At 33.4% G+C, this 15880-nt stretch overlaps 2 protein-coding genes across 5 annotated transcripts; one reads left to right on the forward strand and one right to left on the reverse strand.

The window, feature by feature from the left end:
- The first annotated feature begins 687 nt into the window (after window positions 1–687).
- On the forward strand, window positions 688–13343 carry LOC142635646 (uncharacterized). Its single transcript, XM_075809778.1, has 12 exons — window positions 688–945; window positions 1442–1572; window positions 1731–1872; window positions 2011–2273; window positions 2871–2995; window positions 5690–5733; window positions 6422–6553; window positions 6743–6823; window positions 11801–11892; window positions 11988–12110; window positions 12917–12977; window positions 13105–13343. Exons 1-12 carry the CDS (start codon window positions 688–690, stop codon window positions 13234–13236), a joined length of 1584 nt encoding a protein of 527 aa, XP_075665893.1. The 3' UTR covers window positions 13237–13343.
- On the reverse strand, window positions 7318–11563 carry LOC142637116 (small COPII coat GTPase SAR1-like). 4 transcript variants are annotated; one of them, XR_012844550.1, is made up of 7 exons: window positions 11347–11563; window positions 11118–11197; window positions 10207–10338; window positions 8816–8929; window positions 8352–8470; window positions 8142–8259; window positions 7318–7544 (listed from the first exon to the last, which is right to left on the reverse strand). XR_012844550.1 is itself a non-coding variant. In XM_075811388.1 (3 exons), exons 1-3 carry the CDS (start codon window positions 11226–11228, stop codon window positions 8897–8899), a joined length of 276 nt encoding a protein of 91 aa, XP_075667503.1. In that variant the 5' UTR covers window positions 11229–11563; the 3' UTR covers window positions 8482–8896. The 4 variants fall into 4 exon arrangements, 1 of the variants encoding a protein (XP_075667503.1); XR_012844551.1 differs by lacking the exon at window positions 11118–11197; XR_012844549.1 differs by having other exon boundaries at window positions 11118–11563.
- Window positions 13344–15880: the final 2537 nt, after the last annotated feature.

The following is a 15880-nucleotide window of genomic DNA, read 5'->3' on the forward strand; positions in this document are numbered from 1 at the left end:
AGTTAGTGGACATGTGACCTACACGTGACTGATTTAATTGTAAATATCTGTTGGTTAGTTAGGGAGGTTGTTAGAACAGTTAGTTAGATCAGTTAAGTTAGTCTTGGGCTTAGTTTCGTTTTTTTTACTGGTACTATAAATACATGTAATTATTTTGTTTTCAATCAGATCAATTGAATCATTTTCTTTAGTAAATCTTCTTAAAAACATTTGTGAAAATACGTATAGGTGAAAAAATGTGTAGAAATAATATTGTTTAAAAACTTAAAATTGTTGTTTGAAAACACAAACCAAACACCCCCTAAATATATCGATTTTTTAACATAAACAATCACAATTATTGCCCTATGAATTTATAAACTGTTTATAGTACAAGTAAAAGTAATGGTAGTAGTATTTTCCTTCTCCCCCCCCCCCCCCCCCCCCAAAAAAAAATCTAAAGAGCAAAGCACCCCTCAAGTTAGTTAAGCTCACTAATATGTGTTTCTTTTTTCAAGTGTGTACTTAACGAGCAGTAAGCATTTACTATGTCGACGCTGCAATCTTTGAATTGATTTTGATGTTAGCTTTCTGCAGGCTGCTGAAAAATCTCCTTTGCCATCAAAATCTTCTCCAAGTTATGAGGAAAATGCCAAGAAAGAACAACATCGAATGTCTGAGGAAAATGCTAAGAATGAATAACAGCCAATGTCTGAGGAAAATGCCGAGAAAGAACAACAGCGAATGTCTGAGGAAAATGCTAAGAAAGAACAACAGCGAATGTCTGAGGAAAATGCCGAGAAAGAACAACAGCCAATGTCTGAGGAAAATGCTAAGAAAGAACAACAGCCAATGTCTGAGGAAAATTCCAAGACAGAACAACAGCGAATTGAAGAGTTACTTAGAAGTAAAGGAATGAAACGAGGTCTTTATCCCCGCATATCTGTTGCCAATAAGGGCCAAAAGGTTAGTGCATTTACTTACTATGGAAAATTATATAGCGTTAACTATGGGTTATGTAGTGGCTCGTAAATTATTAGCCATTAGAGAAACAACTTCAGGTTTGATCATTTCTTTGTTTTATGGGGGAACGTAAATTATTACTAATGGTGAAGGAAAAGTTTAATATATATAAATAACTGCTTTCTAAGAGTCTTGTAGTAATAACATAGTGAAGTTATATATATATATATATATATATATATATATATATAATTGTAGTGATAACAGGGTAAAACAACTAAACTTGCTTCTCTAAGACTAAGATCGATTTCATTGAAAACATTTTCTATCGGTTCAATTTTGTATTAATTGCAAAAGTAAATTTTATACGAGCTTGATTCACATATATTTTTTTGAAAAAAATTAAAATGAAGTTTAAATGCAGTTCCTTTTCATGTAAACAATCATAGTAGAGGAGAATTTCAAAATATGTTTGACAGAAACCTATGATGCATTATAGGTCAGCATCAAATTCCTAATTCCTCCTGGTTGTGAAGTTTCACAACTAATTGGAAACCTTGTTTCAAGTCTTGGACTGAAGGTTGAAGAGGGAAGCAGAGGATCAGATATGTTATTGCGTGCTTCAGAAAGGTTTAGTAATTTGTAGTGTCCTTCATCTTTCTTGTACTTATTGACTTTGAGCTCATGCCCTCCGTTGCACTTAATTTAAGCCAACGCATCTATGTTAATCATGGGCATTACATGAAGTGTACTAAATAATGTTTTCTGGTTCTTGTGACCTATTCCAGTGCAGTTACTTGGCAATTAACACTTACTCGTCCTGGAAAACAAGTGCAAGTTGAAAAGGATCTTGGACAGTCAAAAGATATAAATGCACATGATGGGGATCTATGCATCCTTATATCTGGTTCACTCAACTCAGAAAAACCTGTTAGTATTTTTTTTTTTTAATTATGAAACTATTATGCTAACAAGTTTTAATTTGCTTTCTATGCTTATTATTTAGTTTATAGAAATGAAGAATTGGTCAATTATGAGAATTTCCTTATCGGTTAGCATAAATTGCAGGAAATTGAATTCATAAAGCAGGGGCGCTTGAGTTCCAAAGAGCTTGAAGCTTTTGTATCTGTTTTAGGATTAGCCGGTGGAAATTTGAGACAAAATTGTTCATTTGGAAGAAAACCTCAGGAAGGTGCTGTACGTGTACAATCTGCAGACAAATCGATTGCTCGTCTTGAGTCAATGGGAGTGAAAATTTATGGACTCGATGTTTCTTCCTCGGACATCAACACATCATGGGGCAATCTTGTTGGGTATGATCAGCAAAAACGGTATGTGAAGGACCAGGGTGCATTGCAGCTATTGTTGCTATATTTTCAATATAATTTTGTATAATATTCTATTTGTGAATACTATTCCATTACTAGCAATAAAAAATATCAGCAGAATCATTATCATAGGTAGGTGGAATCTCATAATGTTTAAGAATAGGCAACAGATGCGAAAATAATCACCCCCTTTCATCTATAAGTGTTTCTTTGTTCTTTTGTTTTAAAATGTAATCTGGCTGCTTATTACACAATGTATTTCGGATCAGTTTCTTACTTATCCCAAAAAAATCAAATAAATAAGTGTTTCAGATCAGTGGCATATTTTGGTAATCCATCTTAAGCAAGTAAACTAAATCTTGTATATGCATTGGTTAAGGACTACGTGGTGCATGAACTATCCCTTTGAAGAGCCAGTTAACTTATGTCAGTTGAAGTCCTTTTTAGTTTGATTATGTGTAATATCTTGTGTTCTTTGCTTTCCACATGCCTACATATTAGTTTTCTTTCTTTCTAAGGTTGTGTTCAAGTATGAATGTATCTCTGCTTCTCTTTATTCGAGTGCTTATGTATAGTTACCGCTGATTGCTGGTTGTGTAGAGAGATAGAGGATACAGTACTGTTGGCTCTGCGTAGGCCTGAAGTATATGATGAGATTACTCACGGAACTCGGCGTAAGTTTGAATCAAACAGGCCTCGAGCTGTGCTCTTCGAAGGTCCGCCTGGTATGCCATTCAACCCCAAGATAAGTTAACGAGTGATTATGTTTGAATTGATTTTCTTATATAGAATATAATAAAAATTCACTTCCCCTCCTTTATCATTTTGAGGCAAGTTTCTAGTACATGGGAAAAAAGTGAACTAGACTTTAAGGCATCTGAATTTATGTTGTAATGTGTGATAGTAATAAAGGAATAAGCATCGTGAAATGTGAGATTAAAAGCCCTTGAAATGCAAAAATGAGAACAAAATATACAAAGGGTCTGTTTAAATATCGTTTATTGCTGAAAATTGAAAATATTGTAGCAAAATAATTTTTAAATGTGTGAATAGTATCGTGGAACCCAATTTTAAAGTTGTTTTTTTGAAAAAAAAAAAATACTTACGGATCCTGTGAACAATGCACGAGATCCACCAAAAAACGTTGGATGTTGGACACTGGACCCGTTATCCAAACTCTACCAAAATCAATCAAAATCTCCCCTACATCCAGTAATCTATCACTGTTCAAATTTTTACAAAATGCTAGAGTGACATTTAAAAATAGATTAATACTATAGCACATGCAAATCTTTTTCCTCTTGGTTTATTTGCCCCTCTCTATTGCATGGCTTAGGGTTATATATTCTCATTCCCATATTATTTTCTATAAATTTCTTCTTATCCTCTTTTAAAAATGTGGTTATTCTCTTTCTCTTGATTTTTTTTTATTTTTTCTTGCAACTCTACTTTATATTAATGAATCATTGTGATTTTTAAAACTCTATTTTGGGTTCATACGTTTTAGTATTATATTTTCTAGTTCCCTCTCTCTCTCTCACTCTCTCTCTCTCTCTCTCTCTCTCTCTCCACAATAAAATTTAGAAAATAAATTATACATATTTAGTATAAGTTTGATATGAGTTTTGATTATCATAATAATTTCTTTTAATAAAATGAATAATTTATTCAAATAAAACTTAAACATAAATACATATATGTATGTATATATTTATTTATTTATTTATTTATTTTTCTTAAATGTATCATCAACCTCATGCAATTCATTTAAAATTAACAACGATAAAGTAAATGAATAACTGCCTTAAATATTAAATTTGTATATTCATAGCTTTTATGTTTAGAAATACTATCACTTAATTTAACTTTACCGAAGAGAACTAAAATGCTATATTAATGTGGCTTAACAAAAGAGTAGCAAGAATAAATATTATACTTAAGATTTTTGGCTATTGCGAATCTGACACACACACACACACACACACACACATATATATATATATATGGATTTAGATTAGATACTTTCAACCCAAACATGTCTTTTCCCATGTGCACAAAAATAGATTGAAGTGGACCAAACTGAAGTGATCTGAGTGGACCGAATTGGACCAAATGGAACAAAGTGGACCAAATAGACTGAATAGGAACAAGGTGGAACAATAGGATCGGATAAGACCAAAGTGAACATGATGGACTAACGAGACTGAAGTGGACAGAACAGGACCAAAGTAGACTAAATGGACTGAATAGAATCAAAGTGGAGAAAATGAACCAAATAGGATCAAATAGCTCGAATAGGACTGAAGTGGGTCAAAGCGAACTGAATATAACCAATATGAACCGAATAGGACCTAAAAGAACCAAAGTAGACCGAATGGACGGAATAGGACGAAAGTGGACAAAATAAAACTAATGTGGACCGAATAGAGCAAATGTGGACTGAATAGACTGAATTAGACTGAAGTGGTCTGAATAAGAATGAATGTGCCGAATTGGACTACATAGAACTTTAGTGGATAGAATGGACTAAACAGGACCCAATAGGACTAAATTGGACTAAAGATGATAGAATGGACCGAATAGAACCAATGTGAATTGAGTAAGACTTTTAAATATTTATCATTTTTATTACATTTTTAGGGCTCATATTTCTAATTTCTAATATCTATTTTAGTATTTTTCTTTGTATTTTTTAAACTCAAACCTAAAGAGTTTAGCCCAAATATATTGAAATTTCATACTTTTCAACTGAAAAATGAATCTTACTTGAAAAGAAAACCTAAAAAATAATCAATTTAAGGCTCAATTAGTTTAAAATGAATTGAAGGGGAACCGAAATTAACTGAGTGGACTGAATTGGACCGAGTGGAACAAATTGGATCGAAGAAGACCTAATTGGACTGAAGGGTACCAAAGTAGACCTAATTGGACCAAATAGAAATTGCTTAATTTTTAGGGAAAACAAATTATCCTTAAAAAAAAATTGAGAAAAAATTATATATTATATTATAATACTAAATAATTATTTATTTCCATGCATTGTATGGGTCTGCAACTAGTTTTAATAAAACTTTATTAAAATTGAGCCAACATCCCTCTAATCTAAAGAAATTTAATACTTAAGAGATTCAATACTAACGAAAGTAGCTTATCATTGCCATTGGTGCCAAGATGCCCCACATCGAAATTAAATCACAATTCTTAAATCTTCTGGCATTTTATCTTGTTCTCCCTCTTACTTTTTATTTTGGATTTTTCTTTTGGAAACAAATAGTCCAAGAGATGCAATGCAGAATTTTGTAAAGATAGAAGTGATGAAATATATATATATATATGAGTTCTGGAGGAACGAAACAAGGCCTATCTCATAGTTTAAATTTGATGTTGGATACGTTACTGATAATGAATGTTAAATTCAGGTACCGGAAAGACATCTTGTGCTCGTGTTATTGCTAATCAAGCGGTGAGCAACTCGGCACTTCATCAACTATTTCAATAGTTTTAATTAGAGTTTATCTTTTCTAAATGATCTGTACTCTTTATCTGTAATCACTGATTTTTTCCTGCTATTTTTTTTTTAAAATTTTTTGTTGTTTGTGTGTGTGTTGGGGGAAGGGGGCGCTGTTTGTTATACAAGTTAAGTGGGTCATTTGCCATGTGAAACTGTAGTAAGTTCCCCAAAATATTTCCCGATCTCCATAAAAGTGTAAAACTAGCATATATGTAGTAGATTCTTTTCTGAACCTGCAAATATGAGCTACACTGCACATGGGTCAAATGCTTAATTGACAGGTTTGGATGCACACGAAATGACATACTTCAAAATAGATAAATAAATATACTTAAAATTTTGGCTTTCATTATTACATTCAACAATATGAGCCACTTATTTAGGCGCACAAAAACAAACAGCAACAAAAGAAGTAGATGGTGATGATGAATCACATAATTTTGTCTCTTGCTAATGAACTTAGTTCAATTGGCTACTCCTCCCTTTATAAGTTCTAGTTGACAGGCGAGGTTGTGGGTTTAAGAACTACTGCCCATTTGGCTGCTTGTGTAACTTACCAAAAAAAAAAAAAAAACGTTTTATCTGTGTGTGTACTTCAATTTGGACAAACTTTGAATGAGCATGTAGCATTACTTGACAGGGAGTCCCTTTGCTATATGTGCCTTTGGAATCTGTCATTACAACGTGGATTGGTGAAAGCGAACGCAATTTAGGAAGAGTGTTCTCTCACGCAAATATGTTCCCAAATGGTGCTATCATTTTTCTTGATGAGGTACTTGAAGCTTTCATTGCTTACCTAACAATGGCCCTCTGTATATTTGTTAACTAGTTTGAATTATTTTCTGTTCCCGTTATTGTTTTTATTTTTATTTTTTATGCTCCAAGTGTTCTTTATCTTATGCTGAGATTGCAGTTGATGTTGTTTAGTTTCTTAGTAATATGATATTATTTTCTGGTACAGATTGATTCTTTTGCTACTGTTCGTGATAGTCTTAGACTAAGTGAAACTCGCCGGGGAATCTTATCAGTGTTGTTGCGGCAGGTGAGCTTAGGTTTCCATTGCTTTAAACATTGCAGAAAATGAGCCATTTATTATGAGTGGCTGAACTTTTTGGATGTCATGCAGCTATTGCTCTGCCTTTAATATGGTTTCTCCATGCAGATTGATCACTACAACAAATTTGACTTTTTTCAAGGGTCAAAACCCTTGAAAAAAGTATTTAAAAACCTTGAGAAATATTATTTTAAGAGTTCTATTGACCCTTAATAACCTTTGAAACTTATACCGTCGAAAAGGAAATTTTGAAGGCCTTCATGGCCCTCAAAATATGTGCTGTAATCTTATTTTGAGGGTCAAGAGACCCTTAAATAACCTTTTACCAAGGTTTAAAAAATTTACATTTACAACTCTTGATAAATAAGGTTATTTAAGGGGGTCTCTTGACCCTCAAAATAAGATTTTTTTTAAAAAAAAAAAAAACCACAATCATGCACAAAATATATATACACACACACAAATTTACAATTGTTGAGATGATATGCTATGATATTGATGTATAGCAAAAGTGATATCAATGGTCTCAAAAGTGATATGTCAATTATTGTTTAAGAGAAAAGATATCAATAACCACACTGTACAAAGACCAAATCTTTCCAAGAGTTAAAAGTTTTGATACATTTTATTCTTCATCATCATCTCCAAAGCAAGAAGTTATCAGCTAGTGCAATTGAACATTTCAGCCATTATGAGTGCCCTCAAGTTTCTGAAAAAGAGAGAATGATACAAATTATGAAATTGAAACATGTAAGGAACACCAAAAGAAACACATGAAAAATAACCTAAAAGCAAGAACAGACTTCAGTGGAACCAAAACTAGTGAGATACCAAATCATCCAATAAATAAGCTTACACCTATATAAACTAATAAAGGGCCACAACATAGATCTTAAAACAAGCATAGTAATCATGGCATCCTATACTAGAGACACCCTTTCCTACTCCAAACCACAGTTGTAGTAACATTACAGTTTTGAAAGGCATTCAGTAATTTCGGTTTGCAGAAAAAAAATACTATTGAGATAAATCATGCAACAATAGTACTTGTGTAAAATTGACCAAATTTCAATATATTTAATAACTTGCCAAGTTCTATGATTTTAACCGTCTTTATAGGGACCATTAATGACATGTGGTCCTAAATTTATCTAGGCAACTACAAAGTGTTCCAACCTTTCAGATGATGATTTAGCTTTATGCTGTAAAATAAAAGAATTTCATGTTGAAAGAAAAATTATTGCAATAAGTATTAATCACATGTGGAATTATCATAAATTCCTTAAATTATGGGTTAAATGCCAACCTTTGAAGCATCTGCATGATGCCAACTGATGCTGCTATCTACAATTTTTGGTAGGCGGGCAGCTGTCTTCTCAAAAGATAACTTTGATTCCATATTAATCTCAATGCATTTGATAGACCTGAAAAACAATAATAACAATGAGTTAGAAATTTTGAAAATAAAGAGTAAGACTCTAGGCCCCAACGCATTTATAATTATCTCGGTTCTTGCCTGCATTTTCTAATAGCTGCTAATGATAATCTAATTACACCAGCTCCTGCATACAAATCAGCAACAGATGCACCAAAAGGAACATACTTCTGTAACTTCCGGAGCAAGATATCAAAAGCCTGAAAATAATTAGCATTGGACTGAATATTATTATTACTTTTGTCAACATAAGATAAAATTATGCATGTCTTGCTATCAAGTTCTAATTATCTAAAAGAAAAAATTGAAAATAAACCTAAATGATGCAACAAAACATAAAAGTACAAAAACTTGGGCATCCCAAACAAAAAGGCAGGATCTAAATCCCAATACTCATGTTATTTATGCCTTCAGCCTATAAATCCTATCTTTTCAAGGAATTGATGATCCACGTCCATTGTTGTCCAATATTTGATCTAAAAGAAAGAATATACATGCACAATTAAATAAGAAGAGGGGTTTGCTTGATTAGAAAGTCCATCTACCCGTGTGTTTGCTTGGCCAAAACTGGATGGAGCCAAGGCAATATCAATTCCTCCAACATGTTCCGAAGAGTCTCTCTCTCCTTAAAGATGTCTCCATCTAGTCCCAAAATTTATCTGCATCATCAGTTAAACATTCTTAGTTCCACAAATTTCAATCTTTTGAATAAATACAAAAATTTGTAAACTATCCTAACATATTGCATAGCAGATAAATACATGAGAGAATACAGTAAGTCTTGCAGTTAAGAAAGCAGATCTTAAATTGAGATGACCTGCATTAGACGTCATAATTGTGAAGGAAATATTAACCATTGTAAGAGTATACCCAGGAAGTGAACTATTCATTTCCCTATATATTTCAATCATCTCCTCAACATATTATCCTTTCCGTAGGCTTTCAAAACCCAACATTAACAGTCAGTGTCAAAAGAACATTAACAGCCAAGCCAATCATAGTGGATTTGGCTTGGGATTATTTTATTGTTGAGTGGTTTTGGGCTGGCTGTTGTGTTGTGTTTTGTTCATATTATAGTGTGCGTGCAGAAGCTAGTTGGACTTTCAACTCTGTCCAAATCCAAATACTAGTGCTACTGCATTTTTGGCGCGTTTTCATCAGAGATAATGGTTGATAATAAATTCTATTAGCATTCCAACTCATAACTGAAGGAAAACTGCTTCTTTGGTTAAAATTTGAATATTAGTCTATGTTTTGGACAGTTGGGTTGGTTTCTCATGAGGTATGCCAGCTTTGTGCCTTCTTTAGCCAATTCATGAAGATGAAACCCCATCTATCAAATCAACCCTATTAAGTCCTTTCTATCATATGATTTTTTCTAGTTGACATAACTGGAACTTAGGGAGAAGGGCAAAATAGAAAAAGCCTTTTAGTAAATAAAAAAAGGGGAAACTACAAGTCAGAACAGAAAACAAATCTGTTGAAAGAAATAAAAGACAAAGCATAACAGAGTTGATACTTTTTTACATCAGCCTAGAATGAATCTAGGGGGATTAGAATGTGACAAGACTAAAGTAGAGAATGTAAAGGTACTTGCAAGTACTGAGAAAACAAGCATAAAGAGTTAATGCCAATGAAGAGTAGGAAGTCAAGTAATTTTTAAAATATAAAAATCATATGGTACAAAAGGCAATACATAACTATAAAATGCAAGTTTTTCCCCTCCTTATCTCAAATTTAAAGAATAATGAGAAACAGCAATAATGTGTAAGCATAAATAGCTCCACAAACATACAAATATCGATCAACTTTACAATAACACCTGGGGACAGAATGTGGATCTGGATGAAAGAGACTGCTGCAAGAAAACTTTGCACAGATAACACAATACATAGCTACAAAACTAGCTTAGCTTTGCTTTTTGCAAACGGCTTACCTTGGCATAGTAGTCCTTCCAAACTTTGTGTGCAATCTGATGACCTCCCAAATCAAATGCTTCGAACTTAATTTTCCCAATACTCAACTCCTCAGATGTAGGGTATTGTGTCAGCTGTTGCTGTACTAATCTCTGAAAATCAATCAAAGAAGGCTCAACATCACCCCATGACACCCAAAAGCAAATTGCCCAAATGGACATATGACAATGCAAGGATCATGATATTCCATAACAAATATCATCCCACTAATTTGAACCTTCATAATTCATAAAATTCACACACATTTTCAGCTTAACTAGGCCTTGCACAGAACATGATACTCCAAAACAATGCCAAGAGCCTTGAAGCCAAACCTCTGATAATTGAAAATTAAAAAGCTAGATCTGAAGCAAATTAATTATTAAACTAACACACATTAGATCCAAATACTACAAACAAAGACAAAGAGAGTGCCCAAGCATTTTCCACACAATAAAACAACAAACGATATAAATTAACACATATATCAACAACCGCATAGTAACTTAGCAATTGATAAAGTAATAGTTCTTGAATCCAAAGAGAAAATCAATATTCATTCATCAACACAGTCAGAATACGAAAAGGCAACGAATTCAAATTGATTTTCACAAGCCTCACTGATCTAAGCAAGTCGTGCAGTTATACTAAAATCTGATTCGATGAGAATCTGAATGAAAAAAAATAAGTTTTCGAATAATCTGATTATGCATCAAAATTGATCAATTCGATCAAATAGAGATTGAATTTGCATGGATTAATTTCGATAAAGTGATTGATTCGGTGAAACGCAATATATCAAAAAAAAAAAAAAAAAAGCAACAAACATTAAAGCGCAACAATGAAAGAATCGAATCGAATCAAATTGAATAGAACGAAAGGGAAATTAAACCTTCTTGCGGAGACCAGAGGTACTAGGCTTTTGGCCATCGATTGGCTTGGTCTCGACGCAAGACACCTTGAACACCATTGCTGAGAGAATGAGAGAAAGAATGACTTCCATTTCTCAGTTTTTTGAAAAATGTGAAATGAAAATCATGGGGAAATCGACGAAAAAGTGTGGGTAAACCAAAAAATCAAAGACGAAATTAGGGTTTGTTACTTCCTTGGTCAATTTGTACCTAATCGGAGCTGAGAATACAAAGCCGAGAGAGACGAAGAGTCACAAATTGCCGAGACCAATTCGTACCTAATCGGAGCTGCACGATTTCCATGATCGTCAAGCTTCCATGATCGTCGAGCTCTGAGATTTCCATCAAGCTCTTTGGGCTCAATGCTTTATCAGTTTCTGTGAGAGAGTGAACAAATATTTTAACAAGGGCTGTGGCTTCTTTTTAAATTTTTTCGTGGGCTGAAAATTTTGTCATATTTTATCAAGGGTTGTGGGTTGAAAATGTAAAGTTTTGTACCCGCTCTTTTTTTTAACAGTTATTTCAAGGGTGTTTTAACTTATTGCGAGGGACCTAATAACCTCTGAGATAAAGTTTAGTAATATTTACCAGAGCACTTGTACGTATAGATTGTAACGACAGGTTTTAGTAAACCCTCGATAAAAGAGGGTCGAAATAAATAAAGTTTGTTGTAGTGGATGGATTTGAACAGGATAAAAAATTGATTGTAGTTGGTGCAACAAATAGAAAGCAAGACCTCGATCCAGCTTTACTTAGGTAAGTTGATGCATTTTTTCCTCTGTAGATGACAATTGCATACCCAGAGTTGATGGAAATGTGTTCTAACTTTCATTTTATCTATGTTGTTTCAGTCGGTTTGATACAATGATTACGTTTGGCTTACCTGATCAGCAAAGTCGTCAGGCAATAGGAGCTCAGTATGCAAAGCAACTAACAGAACCTGAATTAGAAGAAGTTGCAAGGGTTACAGAAGGGTAAGTTTGATATAGGCTCACACATTTTTTTTTTAAAAATTATCTGGAATATGAAAAATATCTTCTACTTTAATTAGTTCAATTTATCTCATTCAAGGCTTAAAAAGAAGCTTACACAGTGTCATTTATTGTCTAGCTGCTACTCTTTACTTTCAGGTTTAACCTGATCAATGTTGGAATCAAACAATAAGATCCTCTCTTTAATTGAAATTCACCATCATGTGTCCTAGTCCCATTTATTTTCTAAATGACTAAATTCCGACCTACAATAGTGCCATTTATTTTCTAGCTTCTATCTTTTTCTTTTATTTTCGGGAATTTGACCTGATCAGTTTGTTAGATTCATACAATCAGATCCTCTCTCTTTCAATTTAATTCACCATTATGTGTCCTTTGTTCCTCAATATAGCAAAACCTTCTGCCATGTGTTAAAATAAAAGTAGAAAGATTGTAGAGAATTGAGAAAGAAGCAGAGAGAGAGAGGAGGGAGAACACAAGAGGGGTTTCGTGGTTTGACCCGATGGCTTACATCCATGGGGTAAAGCCTTAAATAGATATATCTTTGAAATATATAAGTAAATTAAAAATTACAATGACCTTAATAAGATTTATATAGAAGTAGTAGGGTTTAGGGTTAGCCTTGAATGGGCTTTACACTAAATTAGGCCTCTTGGGTCATTACACAACAACCCAATACAATATTATCTTTAATACCATGCAATCTTAAGCCTACCACTAAATATTGTTGTTTGCATAACATAACTGTTGATTTTCTTTCAACTTTTTCTTGTTCTTGGCCATTCCAGAATGTCTGGAAGGGATATTAGAGATTTTTGTCAACAGGCAGAGCGATCATGGGCATCAAAGGTAATAATCTAGCTCTTCATGATTCTATCTTTCACCTAGTACTAGTCTCTCTTTTTTCTTTCTTTAATATATGTGTTTATGTGGTCTGATCCATGGTATGTTCAATATTCATAAATGGCTTTTATAGGTAATTCGAAAAGAAGAATCTAAAAATGAAGAACATGATGGGTCTCTTCTTCCACCTTTGCAAGAATATATTGAGAAAGCCATTTCTCGGCAGAAGGCTTTACATAGTGCTGCATATCAAAAGAAGATCTGAACTTAGGTTTGTTTGGAAGAAAGTTGATAGATGCTTAGAGATGGAGAGTACATGGATGGCTTTTGATATTTTTGTGTTAATTTTCATTTATTAGGATATAGTTTTTTTTTTTTGAGGGGGTTATTAGGATATAGTTAGTAGTAAATTTATGTATAATTTATCAAAAATCATATATTTCTAGGAGTATACCATAGATTATGATTAAAGAAGTAACAAATATACTCAACATGATGTAAATCATTAATTCTAGTTAGCTCAACTGGTAAAATTTTTTAGTTGTATTTATAAAAATAAATAAATAAATAAATAAAAACCTTGGAGTAACTGTAATAACATGATTTATTTTTTTCTTTTATTAATGAAGTGGGAAAATAAACCATTACATATAAAATTAGCTTGAACAACAATGCTAGGGTTATGAGTGACTTTTCGAAGAGCAACTTTATCGGGTTAGAATGTTGGATTGAACGACAAAGCTCCTTACTTGCAATGGTTAACAAAAAGTCACCGACTTAGTGAGCTAAATAAACTTGTTACTCAGCCTGGTCATTGAGTCCAACTACTAAAGTGACTTTGGACTTTCGTTATCTACTTGAAATTATCTGTAGTGGTTAAAAATCAACTCAATAACTCAATACAAATAAATTTGTTTATGTTATAGGAGAATTATAAATGACACGTAGAAGTAACAATCTCGAATGAATGGCTCAGTCACCTATCAAGATATATTATGAACTTCAACCAAGGAGCCATTGTTCGGGGTTCAGTCATCCTCCATGGTCCTTGACCTCAATCTTCTCGAAGTATATTGTAAGAAGCTTAGCTCGGTAGTGTTTTGACTCTTGAGACCTTAGAGTAACCACATCAGTTAGTGTTAAATTTTCATCTATTTTGCAAGAAAAAACCTACTTTTTCTATTTTATAAACTCACTTTTACAAAACTCTCATATCAGTTTATCTATTTTACACATTTATTCAATAAAATAATCATTTCTATTAACACCATCATCTCTCAACACAACCCCCACGACCACCATCATCAAGCAACCACCATCATCAACCCAGCCTCCGACCTCCCACTAAGCAACAAGATCGACACCAGCATCCAAAAACAACAAAAAACACTAAAAAAAACCAAAAAGAAAAATCCAAAGAACAGTTCGGCAACCCACCGACCCACACCCACAATCACCAAGACCATCAACCCACACCTACAATCACTATCACCGCAGCCTTAAGCTCAACCAAAAAACTAGGGAAAAAAAAAACCCAAAGAATAGATCAACGATCAAGAGAAATAGCCCACCACAACCTAATCAGCGATCAAAAGAAAACCAACAACCATGATCTGAGAGAGTTGATCTGATCCACAACAGATTGGCGATGGGGCTTGAGTTGGCAGCGTGGGTCGGCGAAAGTGAGGTGATCAGTGAGGGTGAGGTAAGAGAGGAAATGAGAAAAAGAGAAAGGTGAGAGTCAGAGGTAATGAGAGGAGAGAGCTACAGTAACCGTGTAAATATACACGGTTACTGTAGCTAATGTGTATATTTACACATTTTTACACCCACTAATGTAGGTATTTTTTTGCTCAAAATGTATAAAATGGGTACATTTTTCTATTTTAAAAAACTATACAAGTACTAATGTGGTTGCTCTTATGGAATCTGAGAGCTGGGATTTGCCAATGATCCTTTCTATGGGCCTTATCCTTGCTTGAGTGGGGCTTTCATGGGCCTACTACTGAGGGCCCTGTATTTAGAGAAAATGGGCCTACCCCACTTGAATGATGAGACATCTTCTTCTACTTGCTTCCTCTTCTGGCTCAGATTGTGTGGCGAGACAAACAATGCAATCTACATTTTTTTTTATAGAAAAAAGATGGACTATTTTATTATCTAAGACTAAAAAGATCAATCATGAGTACAATCTACATTTTAGTTTGTAGCAGCATTTGAGTTTAGCTAACTGACTATTCAACTTGTCATTTCTGGTCTGTTTGAATTGAAGGGAAGGAGGGAAAGTAGGGTAGAGTAGAATATATTTTGTCCAAAATTAATTAGCTTATTTTTAGCTAATTCTACTCTAGTCCTCTCCACTCTCTCTCCTTCTCATCTCAATCCCAACAGGCCCTTCATCACTTCTAATTAGGAGTCCTCCCTTTCCTTGGTAATCACAATTAAGAAACTAAATTGTTACACGAAAAACTTTTTAATAAGACGAAAAAAAACATGACTTGGTCCAATAAAAGCTTTCATTATTAAATAAAAGATTTACAACAATATTTTTTAGAACAAACTAGTAAACTATTTACACTAACCTCCCATGGATGACTAAAAAGAAGGCTTTAACCGTTAAATAATATTGAATTCTTATTTTACCATCTACTTAAATTGTTATGCACACTCCCTTCCCTTCTAATAGGAATTTTGAGATTGTTTAAAAATTTTGGTATTTTTTTCATTTATTTAAGGGACATCGGTCTAACTTGCAAACTACACTTCTAAAGTTTTAAAATGTTTAGATTTTACACTCTAAATTTTCAGAATTTGGATTTTACCATCTAAAATTCTATTCCATTTGCATCATCATTCTATATGTCTATATTTTCTGTTAAGTACTACATAAACTTGCCACACATGTTTAG

The sequence above is a fragment of the Castanea sativa genome, chromosome 5 (assembly GCF_040712315.1).
Source record: "Castanea sativa cultivar Marrone di Chiusa Pesio chromosome 5, ASM4071231v1".
Taxonomy (NCBI): Eukaryota; Viridiplantae; Streptophyta; class Magnoliopsida; order Fagales; family Fagaceae; genus Castanea; species Castanea sativa.

Excerpts from the sequence above, each read along its gene's own strand:
- LOC142635646 (XM_075809778.1), top strand. The coding sequence starts at position 688 with ATGTCTGAGGAAAATGCCGAGAAAGAACAACAGCGAATGTCTGAGGAA. Across the intron at positions 946-1,441 it reads TTGCCAATAAGGGCCAAAAG|GTCAGCATCAAATTCCTAAT; the intron begins GTTAGTGCATTT and ends GATGCATTATAG. Across the intron at positions 1,873-2,010 it reads CACTCAACTCAGAAAAACCT|GAAATTGAATTCATAAAGCA; the intron begins GTTAGTATTTTT and ends CATAAATTGCAG.
- LOC142637116 (XM_075811388.1), bottom strand. The coding sequence starts at position 11,228 with ATGGAAGTCATTCTTTCTCTCATTCTCTCAGCAATGGTGTTCAAGGTG. Across the intron at positions 10,339-11,117 it reads CCTCTGGTCTCCGCAAGAAG|AGATTAGTACAGCAACAGCT; the intron begins GTTTAATTTCCC and ends ATTGATTTTCAG. Across the intron at positions 8,930-10,206 it reads GGAAGGACTACTATGCCAAG|ATAAATTTTGGGACTAGATG; the intron begins GTAAGCCGTTTG and ends CTGATGATGCAG.